General features: G+C 41.5%; 1 protein-coding gene across 10 annotated transcripts in view; it reads right to left on the bottom strand.

Moving 5' to 3' along the window:
- Positions 1–23,039, bottom strand: part of JMJD1C (jumonji domain containing 1C) — a 159,901-nt gene that overhangs the window by 4,613 nt on the left and 132,249 nt on the right. For 9 of the 10 annotated variants that reach the window (XM_041473189.1, XM_041473225.1, XM_041473239.1 and 6 more), the window contains 15 exons: positions 20,542–22,733; positions 17,779–17,980; positions 15,886–16,100; positions 14,793–14,945; positions 11,917–12,006; positions 10,465–10,592; positions 10,069–10,282; positions 8,500–8,714; positions 7,945–8,223; positions 7,387–7,555; positions 6,889–6,979; positions 6,651–6,781; positions 5,434–5,556; positions 4,258–4,397; positions 1,849–2,025 (listed from right to left, as the gene is read on the bottom strand). In XM_041473189.1, coding sequence (XP_041329123.1) covers positions 1,849–2,025; positions 4,258–4,397; positions 5,434–5,556; positions 6,651–6,781; positions 6,889–6,979; positions 7,387–7,555; positions 7,945–8,223; positions 8,500–8,714; positions 10,069–10,282; positions 10,465–10,592; positions 11,917–12,006; positions 14,793–14,945; positions 15,886–16,100; positions 17,779–17,980; positions 20,542–22,733 — 4,519 coding nt within the window. Of the gene's footprint in view, positions 1–1,848; positions 2,026–4,257; positions 4,398–5,433; positions 5,557–6,650; positions 6,782–6,888; positions 6,980–7,386; positions 7,556–7,944; positions 8,224–8,499; positions 8,717–10,068; positions 10,283–10,464; positions 10,593–11,916; positions 12,007–14,792; positions 14,946–15,885; positions 16,101–17,778; positions 17,981–20,541; positions 22,734–23,039 lie in introns of those variants that run through there. The other variant, XM_041473264.1, reaches the window with a different exon arrangement.

Below are 23,039 nucleotides of genomic sequence, written 5' to 3'. Positions count from 1 at the left end.
AAAAGGTTCTCAGCTTCACCCACTAAGGTTTAAAAACACCATGTTATTAACTCCTTGGTGCCAGAAGCTAGAACATTACCACTTCAAACACAATCTGCAGTTTAAAGCCAAGGAGATAAAGATAAGAGTGGTCTTATTTTTGGTCCTTAAATATATAAAGTACAGGGAAGACTGGAACAGTCCCACTACTTCATGCTTTATATTTTGTATGCCTCTATATAATGGCACATGCTATACAGAACAGATTTCCCAGTACATTTGTTATTTCCCCTGGGTTCCCTTCCACTCTTCTATCTGGGATATCTCTCTCCTGTTTCACGAGACAGAGTAAGGCTGCTGGAGCATGCGATACATTACTCTGGGAGTGCCAACTTCTATAGCCTAACATGAGCCAAGAACAGCAGCAATGTCAGATGTTCCTCCACATTTGTGAAACAACATCAAGCCCTGAGTCATTGTTTGGGGGAAGGCAAACTACACCTCCCTAGATTTGGGTCAGCAAGGTCTGTTTGGGGCTGTCTGCGTCTTTCCTTTCCTGTGCCAGAACACAAATCCACACAGACCCTCCAGAGCCATGTACCACCACGTCAAACCCAGGCAGAAAGTCAGTGGGACAAGGAGGAGCCTAGTCCAGGTAAGGTACCAGCTGCTTGCAATGCCCCACAACAGACACAGCCAGAGAGAGAGCAGGGACATGACCCCTGTCATCACTACACCCCTGTCAGTTTTTCACAGAGGAAACCCCACTGCCCTGGCCACAGGGACATAGTGAGCCATTGCTTCCCCTCTGCCACAGCTGGAAGCTGATCTGCAGATTGGAAACCAAACAGCACCTCCTTCAGAAAGGCTTGGCATCACTTGAACCCACAGGGAGATCAATGATAGGTCTTCAACATCACAATGGTTTACAACCAACTGCAGGGTGGGGATGTTCCTCACTCTTTGACAGTCAATGACCTCATTAGTGGTGCTTGACAGCTGGCAAGACAGCAAGCCAGCAGCCTCCACTTGCTGCTGAAGCAGGAAAGAAATCTAGAATGCCTAAAAATCTCACCTAAACAACTGAGCTTTCTTCCCATTTTCACCAAGGAGCAGCAGTTTACAGGCTGTGAGGGAAAAAAAAAGGCCTAAAGGCAGTAACAAACCCTTTATGCCAGGGGGCAACTGAGGCTGACTAACAGAAATTCGTCCTGCTTCTCCAGAACTGCCCCACTGGCAGTGCTTTTCTTACCCAACTACAGATTAGATCACTTAGCTGCTGCAAAGGTGGTATCACACTTTCTCAGAGTGAGAAAAGCTGCTGAAGAGACAATGATAACTTCTGGTGATTGATGCACCTTCTGTGCTAAAAGGAACTTAAATGTGGCATGGGAAAACAACCAAATATCTGTTACAGAAACACCAGAACACCCACTACAATTCTCCTACAGCTAAAGACAAAAACAACTACACTTGATAGCCAAGTGCTTACCATCCATACCTGCTCAAGTTGCTCTCCCTGCCCCTCCTCCATTTGGTTAACTTCTGGCTTAGAAGAAGAAAATTACTAACCTGACTCTGCCATAACTAGACTCAAGTTTGCTTAGACATTTGCTACAGAAATGGAAAGTGGAAAGCAATGGTTAATAATGGTCTGTTCATTTGTAATTGTGAAGCAAAAAATGAACTAATACTTAAGGCATTCAATTTGCTGTATGTTAGTGAGCTACACCAGCAGATGTACCTTATTTTACATTCCTACACGCTAACATATACTAATAATAAATAAAATGTAACTGAGCACAGATGTATCCACATCTTCGGAAAAGAGTTACTCATCTTGTATGTCTTCAACCTAAGGTACATTACCTGATGAAGTGCTCCTGCTGGCAGAATAATAGCATCACCAAGGAACTGAATAACTGTGCAGGTTTTTACTCCATATTCTTCAAAAAGTCTTTGGCGAAGTTTTTTGTTCACATACCAACTCTGGTCACGGATTGGATCGTGCTCTGGTAAAACTTCCAGGCCTTGCTCCTTTGCTATCTGTTAAGTACAGAAAAGATCCCAAATAACTTCCAAAAGAACCAAACCTTTTGCTGATAAATTTTAGGTATACCACCTCGCCAAGCAACTCCACTCAGTTCCCAATACCAAACAAGAACTCTGGCTATGGATTGAAAACAATCCCGAAGGATCTGGGAAGTCTCACTGAACTGAAGACATCTGCAACACTCCCACTTCAAAGTGCAGAGCCTTAAAGAACTCAGCACAATAATCTATTAATAAGCAACATGCTCTCTGTGTGACTTCTTTCATCCAGAAAATAAAATCTGAGCTCAGGAGTTCCTGTGCTGCCAATTCCTCAGGCTTACAACCTTCTTCAGTTTTGACAGGCATGCAACATCACTACCTTAGCTCAGGAAAAAAGCAGCCAACAAAGCCACAGGCTGTAGTTCTGGGAAACCTGCTCCAGGTGACTCAGCTTGAGCACAGGGCTGGACAGAAGGGACCTCAAGGGGCCCCTTCCAACCTCAGCCACGCTGGGATGAGAAGCTGCTTTCCTACCACCCTATGAAGGTATTCAGAAAAAATGATGAACACATAAAAATACTTCCTGACATCTGCAAATGGAATTGCACAACCATTTCTCATCAAGTGAACCACAGGGGAACAAATATTACTCCTAATCAACTGCTACAAAATCAATCCTAGTCACTAAAAAAGAAAAAAGTTATTACATATAAAGAACAGAGACCTAATCCACCTATCACAAGTCATGAAACAAGTATCTCATGATAAACATTTTTTTTGCTTTTATTTATTAAATAAATGGAATTATGTGATGCAGAACTTGAAACTCTCCTTGAGTATTATCACCCTTCTAACAAGACACTGACATTTTATATCTTATCAGCAGCAAAGCAGTCCCAAGGATTACCCATCAATTAATCTCCAAGCCAGTACTTCCCAAATACCACACTCCTGAAATACATGGTGGGACACAACACACTCGGGATACCAGCGCTACCTGTGGTAGCAAACGACAAACATCTTTACACAGCATCCTCAATGCTTCTGTTTCAAACCTGCTGCTCAAATAGTACAACAGCTATTCACAATAGTTTCAAAAGTGCTGAGGGAGTAGTCAGCATTTCCTCCCTATGTCCACCTATTCCTTTGCACTCATGACTTAATTCACAACTCTCTTTTTCAAACTGAAAAGCCACCATCTAATTTATGAGCACCTGCTTTTTGAATGAACAGTCTTGCTGAATAATTCATAATCTCCTGGAATTAGCTTTGTTTTACTTACCAGTGCTCATTTTTCCCCACAGTTCAGTCTGCCAAAGAGCAAATGTTTGAGTCACTGGAGGACAGCTGGCCTGGTGCAGAAACACTGCTTTATTGTCAAAGGGAATCTTCACTGCTGAATTTCTTAGGCTTTCCTGCTCACAGCAGAGCCCTTGGCCTCGAGTTTGTTTATGGACCCCTTTGCTGCAGCCAGTTATAACTCATCTGATCTCTCCTCACAGAAGAAGACAGTGAAGGCATCTCCTCGAGCAAAGCAATCACTTCAGTGATACTCTGGTATTTCTGTGTCTTCTATCAAGGCCACCTTCCAGAGCACAAAAACGTGCTAAGGACAGGGCACAGAAAACTGCTTCCAAGATGGAACCCCTACATTTAATGCACTGACAAATATTCATCCTAGGGAACAACCTGAAAGGTTCTGATGTGGCTCTAACTGACCACCACACGCCACTGAAGGATGATCTGCAACACAGCCAGGTTAGCTTGCTGCCCCTGGGGACATTCTGCCACTGCTTCCACCTTCACCAGAGCCCAGCCACGCTGCGGTGCTGACGGATGTGACAGTCCTGGCAAAGACTGGTGGCCACTGGGTGGTGAGGTCAGGGGATGTGGCACGGGAAAATTCACCAAAAATTCAGCAGCAATAATACAATAATGGATCAATGACAGAAAAACACCATCCCACGTATTATCTTTTGTATTAGAACAGGGCAAGAGTTCCATGCCCTCCCAAGCCTTCAGTTACAGGCCATCTGTCACTCTTACAAAGTCAGTATATGTGTGACATACTTTATTTGCTGGTGGTGCAGCAGGTGGAGTATAATTTATTTTATGTGCTATAAAGGAAATAATTTTGCCTTCCTGCCTTCTCTAACACTGAGGTAGGTTTGTGGTTTTTGCCAGCCCCCTTTGATTTACCAATTACTTCGGTTATATTTATGAATTATGTGTAATAAAGCTAACCTTTTGCAGAAACTCTCTTATCTTGTCAGCATCTTTGCCAGCATAAATGTGCCACAAAGCACCAGGTAATTCACTTGAATCTTTCAACCGCTTCCTTAAAAGGTCATCCAAATCTTCCTCTTCCAACTTCTTCAAAACCCCTACGGTTCAACAAAAATATTCTTTAAATGTGGGAAGGAGAAAAAACTGCAGAAACTAAACACCTTGTTTTCAAATTTCTTGTGTGAGACTGAGCAGATGGAAGTTTGCTGAATATAACAGAAGCCACCAGGTGATCTTTCTGTTGTCTGTAACTCATTACTAGAACATAAATGCTGTGGATACCTTAAAAATACGTTTAATTTTTGTACTTTTTTTCACATTTCCTGAATTCCACAGAACACAATCTCCTACCTGAAACAAACAAGCAAGGCTGGTACCAAAAAATGAAAAGATGAGAAAGGTGTTTTCCTGCAGTCAGCACAAGCAGTGTATAGCATGCTGTTGCTGCAGCCAGAGCTCTCCCAGGATGCTCAAGTTTGCTGCTGTTAACTCCATGCATACACAAGTGAAAACAAAGCAAATGAAAGACAAACCTTACTGCAGCTCTATTAGTCACACCCAAAATCTACATTTGCTGATTACGGAGTAAGAGGACAAAAGAAAAAGGGCAAAGAAACAAAACTATTTCAGTGATTTAAAGACTGTTCACGTAAGCAATAAACCTCATAGAGACGACTAACATACACCAATTTAAGCTCTCCAGTGTTGAAAAATTACATTACAGCCCAAATTCAATAGAGTAAGCACAATGCATCCAGAAGAAGCAGCATAAACAGAAGGTTTGGCAAATACATCATCCTGACATAATTGTTAGAACCAGCACAGCTTCCAGAGAAAATCCTTCACCCTGCACTTCCATTAGCTATGCCAGTCCCAGCACAGCAATGGTGCATCAATTACACGTAATGGCAAAAAGAGTGGAAAGAGTTTGAAATACCATTTCATAATTCATGAACTGCAGTGTATTTTATACAGAACTAATGTGTGTGCAAACCCTTGGAACAAAGAATCACCCAGCTGTAAGCACGTTCTCACAGATCTGTTTCACTGCCTTCCAAAGAAGGGTGTCAGTTTTAGAAGGGGCAGAACATTCAGTCCATCGACACCTCTTACAGTGAGTGAGATTCACATTACCTGATTTGGAAAGTACTCCATTTCCTTTGGCTATGCCAACATAAACAAGGATGTTCACGACATCAGAAACTTCAATATGGAGATTTGTGGTTCCTATGTCATGGTCTTTAGTAGCAGCCACACCTATGTTACAAGATAAAATTAAGATTTGTTTGTATTGCATATTCAAATCAGAACATGTAATAACAGCGAAGAAATTTCTGAAGTATACTTGGCAGCACTGAGATAGACAAATTAAAAACATGTTTTTGGTTCACCTGCTAAACAAGAAAACATTACTTTTTAACAGAGTCCCTGAGATTCTCTCTTAGCCCAGGTACCTGTCCCTACACAGCACTGGTGTCAGAACAAAACGTCTCAGCAGAATGGTCAGAGACATCTCCTGACCACGATGTTCCATTCCTCTTCAACCCTTCAGGCTGTTCAGGGCAGAATACAGGTACAATGAATACACAAGGTTATCAAATCTGTCGCTTTTGTGTCTGGCTGTAAGAGAGTTCTTAACCAAAATCATGCCCCAAGAGGAAAATTCATTTTAGTTTGAAGAAGTGGAAACAAACATACTTAAGCCAAAAGGACACTCTGGAACACAGCCTTAGAGCAGTATTACCTCAGAGAGGCATTAATGACTCAGTTCTCAGAGCCATTAACAATAGTTATCACTATTGTTAATATGCTTCTTTCACAGGCTATATTTGGAGAACTTTTAAAACCAAAGCCACTGTGTCACAAATTACTGCTCATTTCTTGTCCTATTACAACAATTTGTAAAACAGAATTGAACAAAATTCTTTGCAAAAGAAGCAGCATACAGAAAGTGTCTGAAGGAATCAACCTTTTCTGAACAGGTTTTTGAGTGTACAGCACACAAAATAAATTATGAAAAATATGAGATTAATTTATGACCATAATTATGAATACAATGATATTTCATGAAGGATTTTGTCACACAGCATTACTAAAGACAGGTTCTATCACTGTGTAGAAGCAGCTAACCATTTATAAGCTTCAGAATACTGTAACAGCATAAGAAAAGATAGAAAGAAATGGAGAAGCAAATCAGACTCCCATGTTAAATACCCAAGTCAGTCAGTGTTTCCCCTACATTCAGTGAACAATTATTCTTCAAGAAAGCTCAGCTTTCTGTCAAGCATGGTAATGTGATAGTCTCCAAGTTTAAGGAAGAGGTAACTGCTGCATTTACAGGGCAAACTCACCATATGCACTGCACAGTCTGGGTCCCAAATCTGGACGGACAAAAAATCCTGGCAGATGAGAAGCCAAGTTTAGTTTTCCTTCTGGACTACAATATTCAGGCAAGGGTAAACTTTTTAGTAAGTCCTCATATCTGGAGGAGAATGAAAAAAAAGAATATAATTGAATTTGCACCGTTATGTAGAGAGAGAAAATAGAGTAATACTAAGATTGACTGAAGAACATCTAATATTAACATACCTTGCTGGCATCATGGCCTTGAAATCTTCACCAGAAGGCCAATCCTTCAGTTTTAGCAGAGCTGTTTCTCCATTTTTTACTTTCTGCCGTTCTGTAAGTAACAGAAATAATTAAAAACTAATGTACTGTAGGTGTTTCACTGTATTCAACTAAAATATAAACATTAACTCTAAACCTGCCAAGAATCAAAATTTCATGCATAAACAGGAGATAGCTGATTTCAAGACTCAAGAATGATACAAACCAAACTCAGCTAGTTAAGTAAGAAGGACATTTGTCCAGTTTCTTAGTCAGACCTAGCTAGTATTATAGTGCATCCTTAATTCTGCAGAGATACAAAATGCAAGTTTCCACCACATTCTCTGGAAACAGATTACCTAGAGCATTCTTTTTAAAGTTTCTTCAAAGCCTCAAGATCCATAATGACAATTTTTAACTGCAGTGTCTAACACTAATCATGTTCAGAATCAATACCATAACACATTTTAAGGAACATACTTGAAACATCTTCAAAACCATCCCAGAACTCCTTGACATTGGTGTTTGAAATGATACTGTCCTTGCAATTCAAGATATCTGCTTGCTGGTTTCCAAAATCCAGACTGATTGACTCAGCTTTCCACAGGCTGAAGTTCATTTTCTTATGCATACCAGACACCAAAACAGGCTGTGAAGTGTAAAGTAAAATACCTTTTAAAAATCAGTACTTATCCTTTCACACGCAGACAAATTCTTTAACTCAACTGGAATACAAATGTGTCTGGAACACACATGGAAGACCTTGGCCTTACTGGGCTGTTAACACTACCTCCAACAGCACCCACATCCAAAGCTGTCAACCCTTTTTGGAATCTGAAACTCCACAACAGAAATACCTTATTTATTATAACTGGTTAACTCAAGTTTAACTACACAAGGCTCATCTGCGGGCTATACCTGACAACCTTTTTTTACCCCCGGTTTCAAACATGGAGTTAGGCATTTCTGTCCTTTCATATGCAACTCCCCAGAGCTCCTGCTGATGTCACTTTACTAACCAACCTGCTCAATACCTACCCTTCCTTGTTTCCAGCACTCCTTGAAGAGCTTCCAGTTGTTGGTGTTTTTATGATCTCTGAGCCACAGAACATGCTTGTCACAGATCCACGAATACTGGATATCACTGTACCGTTTACTGCAGTCATCCTGAATACTTTTTTTATCATCCTTTGGCTCTTCTTTTATTTCAGATTTTACATTTATCTTTGGTGTTTTATTTGGTGGAATCTTGTTTTCTACTACTGAAGCAATTATATCATCAAGAATGTTTGGCATAGTCCTTCCACTCTTGCCACTCTGTTAGAAAACAAATGCATGCTTAAACAATGTAAAAGCAACTTAATGCAACTCCTTTTTACAGAGAGTAACGTTTCTGATGTTGTATCAATTATCATCACATATAAAAACAAATCAAATGTTGATGTGCGTGTGTGTGTGCATATGAAGTTTTAATTATGAATGAGTATTTAAAGTAATATACCTATCAGACTGCTCTAACTGTAATGTGCCAGAACAGACTGATAGAGATTTTCAAATCCTAAGAGAAAAACTGTGCATCCTGTAAACACTTACTGCTGTTCCTGTAGAGTACACTGGAGCAAAAGCAATGCCAGCATCTGTAGAACCCAGACGCAGTTTGCCTGCTGTCGTAGTTAACAGATCTCGTAAGGTTGAGCCCTGCTCGTTGTTCTGGGATGCAGGAGGGGAACTTTTACAGTTTGGGGACTCCAAATTATCCTGGTCCTTCCCTTCCTTCGAATGTTTTCCAGAAGGACATTCTTTGTTCTCTGAAACAAAAATAATCATTGCAAGTTTACACTGTTGTATCATCATATGTGTGGTGAACACATAGGAACAGCACCAGTACCCTGCACTTCCTAGTGGTGGTAACAGACTGCAGCTCTAGTGCTTTATTCACCTGGAAACACACCAGAGGATGAACTACCTCCTTCAAAACACAGTCAAACAGTGTGACCAAGAAAAGGCCTTCCTCAGCATCTCAGACCTGCAGCTGACTGAGTGCCTGTCCCGAGTGAGACACGCTGTAGCTGGAAATACTTCCACAGCACACCGGCACTCCACCAGCCATCTCCTGCTGACGGATTCTGATGCCATCAGGGAAAGGCAATGCAGTTTCAAGCTTGGAATCAGCAGAGAAAAGAACAGTCTTTTCTTTTTGTCAACAGCAAATGGCATTATATGTTTTAATTAATTTAATTACAGAACCACATGGAATCCCTAGCTTGGAAGAGACCTTTAAGTCAAGTCCAACCCGTGCCCTAATACCACCTCAACTAAACCATGGCACTGAGTGCAACATCCAATCATTTTTAAACACATCCAGGGAAGGTGACTCTCTCTGAGGATCTCTGAGATCCAGTACTTTATCACCCCTTCAATAAAAAACTTTTTCCTAATACCCAACCTCTATTTACCTTGGCACAGCTTGAGGCTGTGTCCTCTGGTTCTGGGAGTTGCTGCCTGGAGAAGAGACCAACCCCAGCTGAGCACAGGCACCTTTCAGAGCTGTGCAGAGTGCTAACGTCACCCCTGAGTCTCCTTTTCCCCAGGCTGAGCACCCCCAGCTCCCTCAGTGCTTCCTCTCAGGGTTTGTGTTCCCAGCCCCTCTCCAGCCCCGTTGCCTCCTCTGGACACGCTCCAGCGTCTCAGCATCCTTCCCAAACTGAGGGGCCAGAGCTGGACACAGCACTCCAGGTGTGGCCTCACCAGTGCCAGGCACAGGGGCAGAATGAGCTCCCTGCTCCTGCTGGCCACACCATTCCTGATCCAGGCCAGGAGCCCTTGGCCTTCTTGGCCACCAGGGCACACAGCTGGCTCATGTTCAGTCAGATGTTGACCAGCACCCCCAGGTCCCTTTCTGCCTGGGCACTGTCCAGCCATTCTGTCCCCAGCCTGTAGCATTGCAGGAGATTATTATCGCCAAAATGCAGGACTCAGCACTTGGACTTAATAAACTTCATCCTACTGGACTCTGCCCATCCATTCAACCATTCCAGGTCTCTCTGCAGAGCCCTCCTACTTTCCAAAAAATCAACACACGTTCCCAGCTTGGTGTCATCTGAAAAGTACGAGCAGTGTCCCCAAAGTCAAGGACATGATATGGCAATTTCAAACATATACCTTTTTTTTCTTCTCTGGCTTTCTGCTCTGCAAGATCAGCCAGCCAGTGCAGTGGGGACTGGGATTCAGGTGGTGTTAACTTGCTGTCTGTGCTCACATCACTCCTTGGACTTGTGTTACCATTTGTCTCAGACTTTTGAGGAGTATTCTGCTGTTGAGACTCAGGCATACACAGAGAAATTTTATTACTGTGGTTAAGGACATTCTGCAAAACCTGTGAAGAACAAATTTATTTTTAACTACATAGCTTCACTTTAACGTATCTCAAAGACATGGCCAAGCATTTAACCCCCACATATGCAAACTAAAACGCAACTGGTACTTTTCAAATACGAAAATCCACCAGGATTAGAACACTTGAACAAGATGCAATACATACACACATTTTAGACTCACCTGAGACACACCATTCATTGCAGGGAGCTTGCCAGCTTGTGTGTTCTGCTTGATGGTGCACTGACAATGGGATTTAATTTCAAATTTTTCTCTAATATTGTGCATAGCATCTAAAAGATCTGTCAAAACTGAAGACAATTAAGAAGAAAAACATTACTAGCTGTCAATCATTATGACCCTCTTTACAACATACACAGGGTGATGTTTTAAACTATTAAAAATCCTGAGTTTACCACTCAAAACTACCCCAAAATGACTGCCCAGTTTATCTTTAAGCCTGTGCACAGAAACACTCAATTAAATAATTGCACACTACTCTTCTGAATAATCTGAGCTTTAGTCTGCATTCCCATTGCATGGCACACATCAAGCAAGCCAGTAATTATTTACTTCTCTTTGTTCAATGGGTATATCATTGCTTCATTCAACAAAACCATCAGCTACAGACTGAAGTGAGCCGTGTCTTGACAAAAAAATCAGTATGTGAGCATGTAAATGAAGGCTGTTTGGTAATGGGCACGCACAGAAGAACAAAACTGAGGTTAAGTAGGCAGTTTTCATTGTGCTGTTTCCAGATGAGTGGTTCACTTTCACAATTTAAAATTCAAACCAGTTTCAGTCTAGAACCTGTTCTGGGAAATGTCACAATTTGAATTTGTTATGGAATCTACTCAGCCTTCATTTCTACCTGAACTAACATGCAACAACCCATGGAATAACGACTTGGTTCTGTATTTTGAGCTTAAAATAACCTGGAAATTTACTTAGTACATTTAAGGACACATTTCAGTTTTCTATTTTCTGGTCTGTATCAATGCTGACAGAAATTTTGTGCTAACAACCACTACACCACACCTAAAGGCACTACTTCAGAGAATTTACTTAGTTGTAAGCAGAAATCTGAATCTAGCTGGGTTTAGGATTCCTGCTTAGTTTTTCAATTATCATGAAATTGCATTCATTGCATTTTGCTCAATCAAAATGCAGTGAATTTGGGCATGGAACACACAACAGTGAAATATAAATACCCAAAAATCCATTCCCTCAGTGGTACTATTTAAACATTTTCTTTTAACAGCTAAGGTCAGATTTATTAAATACATTCTGATTGTTTTATTCTGCTCTGCAAAGGCAGAAATCCATCCAAAAAAGGCCCTCAATTTCTTCCCTGCCTGTCCCCAAAACCCCTTTACACATCTGTCAGCACACTTCTCCTATTTTCATCATCATCTGTGCCCAGTGCTGGTAACTGCCCAGAGCCACTTGCCTTCTTGCAATGAATGCCTTCTTGCAATGAAAAACCCCCAGAGCCACTTGCCTTCTTGCAATGATTTAACACAATTCCCAGGTTTTTAAATGGAAAATGAGAAGTTTCAAGAAACAACTCTGGCCCTGCTTTCACAGGAAGACGTGGGGAAAAAGCAGCTTCTGCTTGTTTGCATATGGCCTTACCAGAGCCTGGAATAATCTGTGTTGGCATCAGGTGCTTGTGATCATGAGGCTGTCCCTTCACACACTTCATCCAGGCGTACAACTCCTTATCTGCAAAAGAGCATTGCCAATGTTTTACTTCCCTTATGTGGCACGCAGACAGAGCTAAGGCCTTTCAGACTGGTTTTGGTTAGAAGCATTTCTCTGCACATACAGGCCTTCTGTCCAGGTGTCCAGTGTGACAAGAACTTGCACACAACAGCTGCTTTTCACATTAATGAAAAGAGCTTTAACAATACTGAAATCTGAAATAGCAGCATCTGCAACACAGGCCCTTGCCAATTACCTCCAAATTTCAAAGTGTATTCCCTTTACAACATTTAGTGAGTTACAAATTTAACACAGGCTGAAATCCTGTACAGTTGCTATTAAGGCCATGAGCCTCCCTGGATGAATCCTGCCATGGAGAAGAGACATAATGAGGCTGTGATGGTATGGCTCATGTAATTTAACACAGTCCACACTCCAACTGGAAGTGTCTGTTTTCAACCAGAGTTCACCAGACAAGCCAAAAAGATGAACTTTAACCAAGTCATCTCTGATTCAGCCTAGGATGCAGGTACACCAGTGGCACAAAGGAGAGGGAAGTTGCATCACGGATTTGGGGCACATTAAAGCAACCATGAAAGCCTAAGTCTGTGTGTACTGGCTGAAAATCATTTGTGCCAGCAGAAAGGGCCTAACTGGTAGGAGACGTATTCTAAAATGTTTAAGGAAGACTCTCCTGCAATATGCAATGCAAAAAAAAAAAAAAAAAAAAAAAAAACCACAAGAAGAATGAGAGCAAAAAAAGTCTGGCCAAGCAACTGATCACCAAAGTGCTATATAATTTTGGGGCAGAAAGAACACAATTTCTCTCTCCATTTCCAGTCCTATTCACTGAACTGCTAACTTTAAGACATTTTTCCAAGCCTTTTACCAGTATGCTCACTCCAGCAATTTAAACTAAGGAACATAACATAGGAAGCATTTAACACATTTAAGGTATTTTTTTACACTGTAGTAGGTACACAATGTTTCAAATGTTCCTTTGAGGTAAGTATTAAATTTATAAGCTATTCAGTAATTTCTGTAGCACCTAAAACATCTGAATATCTGACTGGTCACAAACGTAAATAAATCAAGACAACAAAATAGTAGGCATCTACTTAATATATTTTCTCATGGAAATGTCATAAAATGGCATCCCAACTTGATGGTGCCATAAACTGTCTGAAGGTAACAATGGTTGCATACTCACTCACTCATGTAGAAAAGTGATAAGAGAAGTCATTGATAAGTATCTGAATCTGGAATATTTAAACCTCTAACATTCCTGCTGAAGCAGGGAAAAACCAGGGGATTCTCTGTTACATTCAGCAACTGTAAAAACAACTACTGGTTCCAGGAAAAATGGTGTAATATAAAGTCCTATTATACAGAGATGGGTGGGTGGTTCTGAACGTTTTTTAAGAGGGTACCAAAGAAGCAACACAGTTCACATGAATCCTCCAGCATCATTAGAAATTAAGCTACAGCAAGGGAAGCTGCCGTACTGCTGCTTTCACACGTAAAACTGCAATCAACAGAAAGCAGAGAAGTCCTCCCTGTAAGAAAACTGAAAAGAAGCCTCCTTCTTTATACTGCTTGTTCCAACTTCTAAGACATTTTGCTAAAACTTTCCTGGCTGGTTAACACATACTATAAAAAGCCTCTGACTGTGTGTTCCCACCAGGGTAAATAATGTTTGGCATCTATCCCAAGCCACGTCAGATGGATGCACACACATGCGCACACACAGGCTTCAGCCCGTGAAGAGCTGCTGAAGCAGCCTCCAGCACTAAAGCACAAACAACTGTTCTCAGTGCAGGAAAATACTGACATTAGCTCCCTAAAAACTTCAGTGTAGGAGGCCTGTCACTGCAAGCCAGGGACAAAGTGGGTGAGACTCTCCATTTGGCAAAGCTTTGCCACCTAACAGTTAAACTTTATTCTACTAACATTTCACATCTGTGACATTACATGGCTATGACAAACATGGAACTGCTTTTCAAAACAGCATTATCCTTGAATCGGTTCCTGGCACGGTGTCTTGACTGCAGAACTGTGCCAGGGCACAATGCCTGCCTCCCAGGGAAGGCAGCGCATTCCACCAAGCAGCCTGCACACCAGTGCCACAGCCGAGGGCTCCAAGCCCACATCAATCCTCCAAGTCATTCCTCCTTTCAACTGTAACCCAGCTGGGTCACCCAGAAATCAGAGGTTTGCAAGTCAGTCCTGTTATACTTCTCTCTCTCTCCAGACTAAAGCAGACATTTCCATCAGAGCACAGGATAAACCACATGTATGTGTAGGCTTACGGATTGTGAAACTTCCATTAGCACTCATTTGAAATACCATCCAAAGTATTTTTCTCCATCTCTTTCTTTTTTATGATAAAACTATAAAATAGGATGTTACATCAGTATGACAAGCCACTTCTGAAGGGAGGACTCCAGAAAGCATTTAAATCAAGGCAAGTCTTAACAGCAATGAGTTACCATAAACAGGGAGGTGTGACTGAGCACCAGTCTCGCAACCAAAGAACAAGATTTAACCTTGAGGGGCAAGGCACAAGCAATCCACACAAAAAGACTGAAATGTAGACAAAGAGCTAAAATAGCCCCAACAGCAGCTGCTTTCTGAATGACTGATTCTATACCTACTGACAAAAAAGGAGGCAAAAAAGATCTAAGAGAAACCAATACACACAAGAAGTATTTTAACACTTTACAGAAAGACAGTTCTAGTGAATTGGGAGCTCTGCAGCAAATGAGAATAAACAGCCTATACAATACTCTAGTTCATAAAAAACTGACCTCTAGAACTTTTCCTTTCCTTTGCTTTGTAACAATCTAGGCAGACCACAAATCCACATTTTTGGCAGACCCAATGAATGTTAAATAATGTGGCTTCACATGCATCACACATCTCACGGACTCCTCTCACTGCTCTCTTCCATGCAATTTTGGCTGAAATACAAAATAAGCAGAATAAAAGGACTGAAATTTAAATGCAAAGCACAGAATGAATAGTCTTTATAGATGAAGCATTCATAAGTATTCCCCAGACACAACTCGGTTTAGGGGGAGGAAAGTGATCCTTCATGAACAGGCCATCAAGAGCTGCCCTCTTAGTTCCATTACACAGCATCCCCTTCAATGCTACCTATTATCAACACATTATAAAGAAATAAGGCATTCAGAAAACACAGACTAAACTAATACAGAAAATATATTGCTGCAAGCATGAAGAACTTTTTTAGCATACACTTTTAACCCATGCACTCATGAGGGTTTTTCACCTGACTGCCCATGGGACATGTTTGATCTAAAGGGCAGCCAAACCAGTGAGCCGGACAGTTGAAGCTGGCAGAAGGGGAGGGAGGTGCCTGTTCAGGAGACCTGGCTAGTATGTGTTTTCTGCTCCACTTCCTCCTCATACAGCCTGGAATTAGCAGAGCCACCAGCCTGTGCCCATCTGCTGTGGGCCAGAAGGACGGAGGGTTGCTTTGCTGGGGAGGTGACAGTGTTAGCACATGCTCTGCGGGGCCTGTGCTGCTGCACTCTTCTCCTCTGTTCTGGGAAGGAGACACATCAGAAACACACCATTTGCTGGCAGCATCAGTACCTGGCTCACCACAGGCCTTGGCTGGGAGCTGGCTGCTCTGGCTGGAGGCCAAGCTGGCAATGGGGAGGCTACTCCAAACCCTAGAGGAGCCTGGCCCCAGCACAGCCACCAGCACAGGGAGGGGACAGGGCTGGCCCACTGAGGAAGGAACCCTCCCCAGCACGTCCTCCTACCAAACAGCCCAGGAAAATCCAACAGCCAGGGGAAGAGAGCTGCACAAAGGGAAGCAACGGGCATCCAACAAAAACTGCACAACACTTGAGAGCTTTGAGAGCTCCTTACCGTCTTTTTTCACCCAGGACATGGCTGTTTTCTCAGAGGTTACCAACTGACAAAATTTATCCCCTATGATATCTAGAATGTATTTAGAAGTTTCTAGGTCCAGTTCATCATCTTCATAGTTTTCATGTGTCCATAAACTCAGTGCTTCATCATCATATTGATCGGGAGAGGAGAAACCATCTATCCTAACCACTCCGTTCTTACTAAAAGACAACCTAAAAATGAAAACAGATAGTTTGACTGCATGTATCATTATACTCTGTGACTTCCAATTTACTGGCTGCTTTTATCTTACAACACAAAAGTTTTCTTTTCCCCTTATCTTACATACTTTTTAAATTTTAAAATAAATCCTATTGATGAAAATAGTTTTAAAATTATAAATAAGGAAGCATGAAAACTTAAACTAACTTTTTAGGAACTTTTTTCCATTCCATTCACTCATCATTCTCTCCCTCTAGCATTTATTACTCCTTTAAAATTGCAGACAGAAACATTTTCTTTTTCTATTTTATTTTGGTCAAAGTTTGGTTCCACCCACTTTCCCACCTCACTTTCAATTTTTGGAATGTCTGTGTCAGCAGTCCCTCACTCTGACTTTTATTTTATAGATTTTTGTATCCTACTGCTCTCATACTGAGAAAACAGGGGTTCAAATAGTACATTTAATTTTTTCTAGGCAGAATAAATCACCAATGGAAGCTAATGTTTTTGTATCCATTAAACTCTGACCTTTCAAAGGCTTTCCTGTTACCCTACCCAGGGCCATTCTACTAACCCTGGCTATACTCAGCCTATTTTTAAGTGGTAACAATTAATCAGTCCATCTTATCCAAAACAGGATGAGTCATTATACAGATGTGATTATAACAGTTAAGGAATTTATGCCAGCGAGACAGTCCTGAATTTAGACGTATCAATAATAACATTTAGATATGTATTCAAATGAACAAGATGAAATTATCAACTTTCAGCTTCCAAAACAACAATTTCCAGAAGAAGTGTAAACTTATTTTGCAATTCAAGCCCTACTATCTAAACACAATTAAAATAATTAAACTGCTGTGAAATTTACCACAATACGATAAAAACATTCCATACTGTTTTTTTTAAATGTTTGCAAACTTTTATGTTCTCTCCTTTATACCACGGGGAAAAAAAAAATCAACCAAAATTCCAACTTTGCCAAATGTGGAAGCAAACATTTTTACAGAGAAGGAATTCAGAGTCCAACCTTAAAATGATTCCTACAGATCTACCAAGTCTTGTAACTGAAGATTCATTATAAAAAATTAAACCCCATTTAGGGAACAGTTTCTTGTCAAATACAAGTCGGATTAATATTGACAGCACAATCCATACACAAACTGAAGCTGTTTTATCCTTTTTTGAAGCTTCCTGCACCCCCAGGAAAATTTTCTTCTTTGTGAGTTTTCCTTGATGGGCCATCAATTCCAAAAAAAAGGAGGTCACAACTCCTCTCTGTCCTCAGAAAACTCCCAGGAAACCCTGAGAAACATTCCCACCATATACTGGCATAACAACAATTACAAGTAAGCGCAACTCTGCGGTTGTACAACTTATCCAGAAAAACTGAAGCCTGCCTTTTGAAAATCCCACTTCAAATGTCAGACACCTGTGTAATGGTGATGTGCTGTATTTTCTACTTGCCTAAGGTACAGCAGGCAGATGTTCTGATGTCTTTGCTATAAAGCTTTTAAACAGCAATGAAGTCAATCCACAAAAGAAATGCAAATGTAAATACTGCTAAAATAGATGCTGTCTTTTATCGGGTAGACTGAGCCAGAAAAATCAGACATGCTTTCAAGTATGCCAGTCCTTTGTCAATATTATTTTTTAAAGCTGAAGCACCACATTACCAGGCATACTTACCGCCGAAAGTAGTAAAATCTACAAAATACTGGTGAGTGAGTTGGTTCTTCTCCTTTCTTACTTCTTATTAACCTACATTCTCTGCATTTTTGCAAATTTGGTCCTATTTCAGAACAAGAATCATCCTGCAAAAAGGACTCTCCCGTTTGCTTCAGCTTCTTTACTTTGCGCCAGTCTTTTAACACTGAGCGAGGGATACCAGCTGCAAAAGGAAGGACAGTTTCAATGAGGTCCTGGCACTGCTTCCTCACACGTCACAGTCAAGAGTTCAACATTTTTTTCTGGTACATTTGTTACCTGCATAACGGATTTCATTTTTATTTCCACCTGCCTGCCTGTCAGCACTGAAGTTTAAAAAGCAAAAGGTACCAATAAAACTTAGACAGCAACTGCAAAGCTCCCAAGACACTACATTTTCCCTTATATTAGGCATATCATTCTCCAGATATTCTCCTAAAACCAAACTCAGAATCTCATTCTTACAAAAAAAGCAAAGATATACAATACTGCAAGAAAGCTAGGTTTGAACTGTTTCTAAAGGTGTAGGCACAAAAGGCTACAGCTTAATGAATAAAAGCAGAGCTTAAAAAAAACCAACCTAAAACCAAATTCCAACGCCTTCAAAATTTTTTTTTTTTTTAAGTTACAGAATAGCAGCTATATTCACAGAATCCATTTACACTCTGTCTGGTTTGTTGGCTTTGCAAGGCCAAGCAATATAATTCTATTTTCGATACTGAAGTCAGCAGATCTGACACTGAGTAACATGAGGACCAAGACTATTGAGTAATAAGTGCAATTTTCACATACAGGTTTTGAAACTGAACCCTGCTGTCATTTAACCAAGCTTTCATTTTAAGGAGTCTTGAAAGTGGCACCACTCTTATCTACAGACAGAGAGAATTATCTGTCATTTCATCTACCACTACTCTTGAAAGTTCATGTCCTGTAAACAGGGATCTGATGTAGGATGATAAAAGGGTCAGGGTGTTAACTTTGGACTTGGTACCTGGGCACAGATTGGTATTTTGCCAGAGATGACTTGTACAAACTTTACAAGTGACAGACTGCCTATGCCTCAGTTCTTGGCCTAGAAACCACATTCCATTCTCACCCAAGGCATGACACTAACTGGATTAAAACCTGAAGAATAAAAGGGGCCCAAGCACAGGTTTACTAACCCAAAACAATGTTTTCTGCTTTGGAAGCAGAGACCCTGGGTGTCATCTGGTAGCTGCTAGACTTCAAGCTCTGTGGGTAGGCACTTGGAAGACCCCCAAGACTTTCAGGGCTGTGAAATGCCTTGCTTTGCAGGAGGGAGCCCCACAGCCCCGAGCTCTGAGCGCTCTGGCTAGTGCACGAGCTCCCAGGGGCTTTCCAAAACAGCATCAGGACAAAGCACTCTCCAAGCCTGGCAGAATCCACACACCACCCATGCTGCAAAACTGCCACTGAGCCCCAGACCCTGAAGCACAGTTACCTCCAGCCACCTACAGAGAACCCAGGCAGCTTTTCCAAGGGAACACCATCCTTCCTCAAACCTCCTCAAGGTTGACTATGATTTTGTGTAAAATCTTTGTGCAAAGTTCTTTTTGAAAGAAAAATCTCTGACCAGCTCTCTTGCAGAAATTTATCACAAAAAATCTTTTGCAACAGCAGAAAGGTCATAAACACGTAACACGTTAAATATATGTATTTACAATTTACTTTAAGAAGGGAAGCTGAAAAATATTCTACAGGCAAGTTTGCCTTGATCTTCCCTTTAGCTGGGAGCAGAAATAAAAAGTAGCACTATTACCATTGGACCAAATATTTAGAACATTTCAGATGGACTACAACACTTTCAGCACCCAACACAATTCAGGGATCAAGTACTCTCAGATACCAGAAGAGTAACTTTATACACCAGACACTGAAAAGCCACAGAATGTAATTACAGGCAGTATTGCTCACTTTCTGGCTACCTGTACTTAAAAAGTCTTGTAAGATGTAATTTAATGGTAGACTCTAATACTTAACAGACCAAAGACAAAGAAGAATCCTTGGAGAAGAATAAATTGGGATAAAAATAAGGCAAGTTTTTAAATAAAATCCCGTCTGTTGACAGACCAGTTTCTCTTTTCAGATTAATCTAGTTACAATCAGTTACACGTTACAGTATTCCATTTGAATGGAAATTTGTATTTCCCTAAATTTTTTTATTCCTTAAACAAGAGGGATGTTAACATCATGTACTACACATGCTAGTTAGGAGTGTGAAATTATTCTCCCTTAAACCTTTCACTAAATTAACCAAATCGTAACTGAGCAGCACTAGGCTCTCAAGGAACTGCCTCTGGCTTTCTGATCAAAGGATGAATTAGAGTTCAACAACAGAGAATCTTTCCCTCCAGCAGTGCTCTAAAAATAAATGCATTAGATCTTAAAAAACCCAACATAGATATACATATATATAGAGCTCAATACAAATGGCACAACTATATGCATCAGCCTGCTCAATTCTGGTGGACAGCATAAATGAGATGGTTTGTTTCTTATTTTTAGGCCAAGAACCAGTTTGTTAACACAGATGTAACAAAATGGTCTATTTCTTACACCAGGATATTTCAAATGGCCTCAAGACAGATAAATCAGGACCTACTCATTTACACAGGCATGTTTTTTAGCTCTTTTCCCAGCTATCGTGCATGACAAACCCTCTAGCATTAACAGTGTTGGACTTCACACACTTCTGAGTCTTCCAAATCAGATTAATATACTCACTGCTGTTACTGCCGCTCTGTAACTTCAGCTTGCTTTTTTCTTTGGCGCTCCTGCTAAGAACACCATTTGGTTTCACTTCTTCCTCGGTATCACCCTTTTTTTTCTGCAAATCATTTTGTTTCTTTTTGTAAGTTGGCTTGGGCTGCCGTTTAGTCCTTTGCTCTGACTTGCTCTCGCTTTCATCAGAGTCACCACTTTCAGAGCCAGACTCGTACGTTCGTTTTCCTTTTCTCCTTGGGTGCTTATCTTCCTTCACAAACTTATCTGCCAAGATTTTGCTATCTATGTTATTTTGCAAATCATTTGATGTAGAAGCTATTAAATTGACAGTACACGGCTTAATAATTTCTGAAACACTGTTCCCTGAATTATCTTTTTTATTAGTGTTTTTATCTTCCTCTGAATGCCTTGTTAGCCAAGCCTTTTTCAGTTTAGTGTGGTAGTTTGGCTGACTCGTCTGGGAAGTTTGCCCACTGCCTACAGAGTTCGCTTTGTTTATTGTATTACAGACGATAGCACTGTCTAGGGAGAGAGAGGTTGAAAATGTCTGATTTTTCACAGAGTTGGACTCGGTCTCAGCGGCGTTGCTACTTTTAAACTGAGCTGCAGCCAACGCCGCCTTGTGCTTTTTCAAATGGACAAAGTCGGTAGAGGTGGAGAATCCCGAGGCGGGCTGAGCGGCGCTGCCAGCAGCGGATGTAACCGGAGCTGCAGTGCTGACCTTGCACTCCTGGGGCTGCGCCGCCTGGCCGGCCGCCCTCGGCGCCGCGCTCTCCGGCGCGCAGGACACCGCGCTCGACACCGAGTCAGTCACTTCAGAGCTCCCCCGGCTCGACACGCTGGTCGTCATTGCTGCTGATGCAGTGACATCCGTTTTGGTGCTGCAGATGATAGTTGTGGTAGGGGTGACAGCACGAGGAATGCTGCCTTGCGAGACAGCTGCAAATTTCTTTTCGTACTGTGTGCGAGCACTGTCTGAGTTCACATTTGGCAGTATGACTCTTCCAGTCTCCCTGGCTTCCGCTGTTTTCAGGCAATCTGCTAGATTTGTCACAGCTGAAGATCTCTCACTAACTCGATCTTTGGAAGCAGACTGCATTACTGGTACGTTCTCATATTTTGTGCTAGAAGGAGGACGCACAATAACAGATGCTGTAGCGGACTGCGACTTTCCACTCATTCTTTCAGTGTGCCAATCCACTTTTTCATTATTTGGGGCATTATTAGACTTCCACATTTCTGATAAATTCTGTTCAGAAGTGCCCTTGTAAACAGTTTGGGCTTCCTTGGGCTCAGGTACTAAAGTTGGTGGTTTCTGCAACTCCTGTATTTTGCCACCCCCAGCATTAACGGGTTGAACAGGGGTCAGAGTTGGAGGTGAAAGGCTGCTGTAGCTGCTCTCCTTCTTCTCCAGGTTCTGGTGCACAGGAGGGTGAAACACAGGGGCCCTATGCAAGGCAGGCATACTCCGGAGTGTATTTGAAGATGACACTGACAACTGAGTAGGGCTCCTGCTGTCACTTCTGAAAGAATTTACAGAGTGAGACTGCACCGATTGTGAAAGCTGCTCGGGTATCTTGCTTGTAGAGCCTTCGCTTTCTGGTTGGTGCTTAATTAAAGGTGGCGGTTTTGAAAGGGAAGAAATGTAGGAGGGCAGAGCCTGGGGACTAGCTGCTGTTGAAGGACAACTACTTTGCTTATCAACATATACACCTGAAGCTTCCTTTGATGGGTACGATCTTGGTGGTTCATTTACTACACTGTTAGACAAGGTAGTGAAATAGTTACTCTGTGGCAAATTCTGTGTAACTGAATGTTTCATTTTATACAGTTCTGACACAGAGCGTTCAGCATCTTTCTCGTATTTTACTGAATGGCTTTTGGGACTTGAAGATAAGGATGTTACCCTGGAGTAGTTCTCTCTCTCTCCCTCCAGTGCCTTCATTTTAGCTGTAAAAGGAGCAACTTCAATACTTTCTTGGAGTATCCGTCTGTGTTCTTCTTTGTATTTGCTCAGTCGCTCCCCAGTCTCCTGTGGTGGCCTTGGCAGCTGGTTCAACATTGGATCTGCATAATGTCTGTGCATATGGCTCTCCTTTGCTGTCTGTGTTCTGCTCTGCTCTAGCTCACTCTTCACAGGCGCAGTGGTAACAGAACGCAAAGGTTCAGCAAAAGCTTTCCTCTCCAGTTCTCTGTTTGAAGAAAGGTTAAGCAAACACAGGTTAGCCTGAACGTAGTACCATGTGCTAGACGGAAGACCTTTCTTCCCATGCCCTGAACCAAGTTATCTATTAACACAAAATAAACTTTCCTCTATATTAAATACAATTTTCAGAAGTTTTCAAATGACTCACGAACTCAAGTACCACACAAAGTCAACAAGGCAACACAATGACAAGCCTGGGTCCCCCACAGGCATCCACCTCTACAAATAAACTAAAAAGAAGCTAAAAGGCAACATCACTTGCAGAAATGTACCCTCACACAGAGAGATCAAT

The sequence above is a fragment of the Pyrgilauda ruficollis genome, unplaced genomic scaffold, assembly GCF_017590135.1.
Source record: "Pyrgilauda ruficollis isolate IOZ18807 unplaced genomic scaffold, ASM1759013v1 scaffold11, whole genome shotgun sequence".
Lineage (NCBI taxonomy): Eukaryota > Metazoa > Chordata > Aves > Passeriformes > Passeridae > Pyrgilauda > Pyrgilauda ruficollis.
Note: the sequence above shows the minus strand (reverse complement) of the source record. Positions and strands in the feature narration are given on the sequence as shown.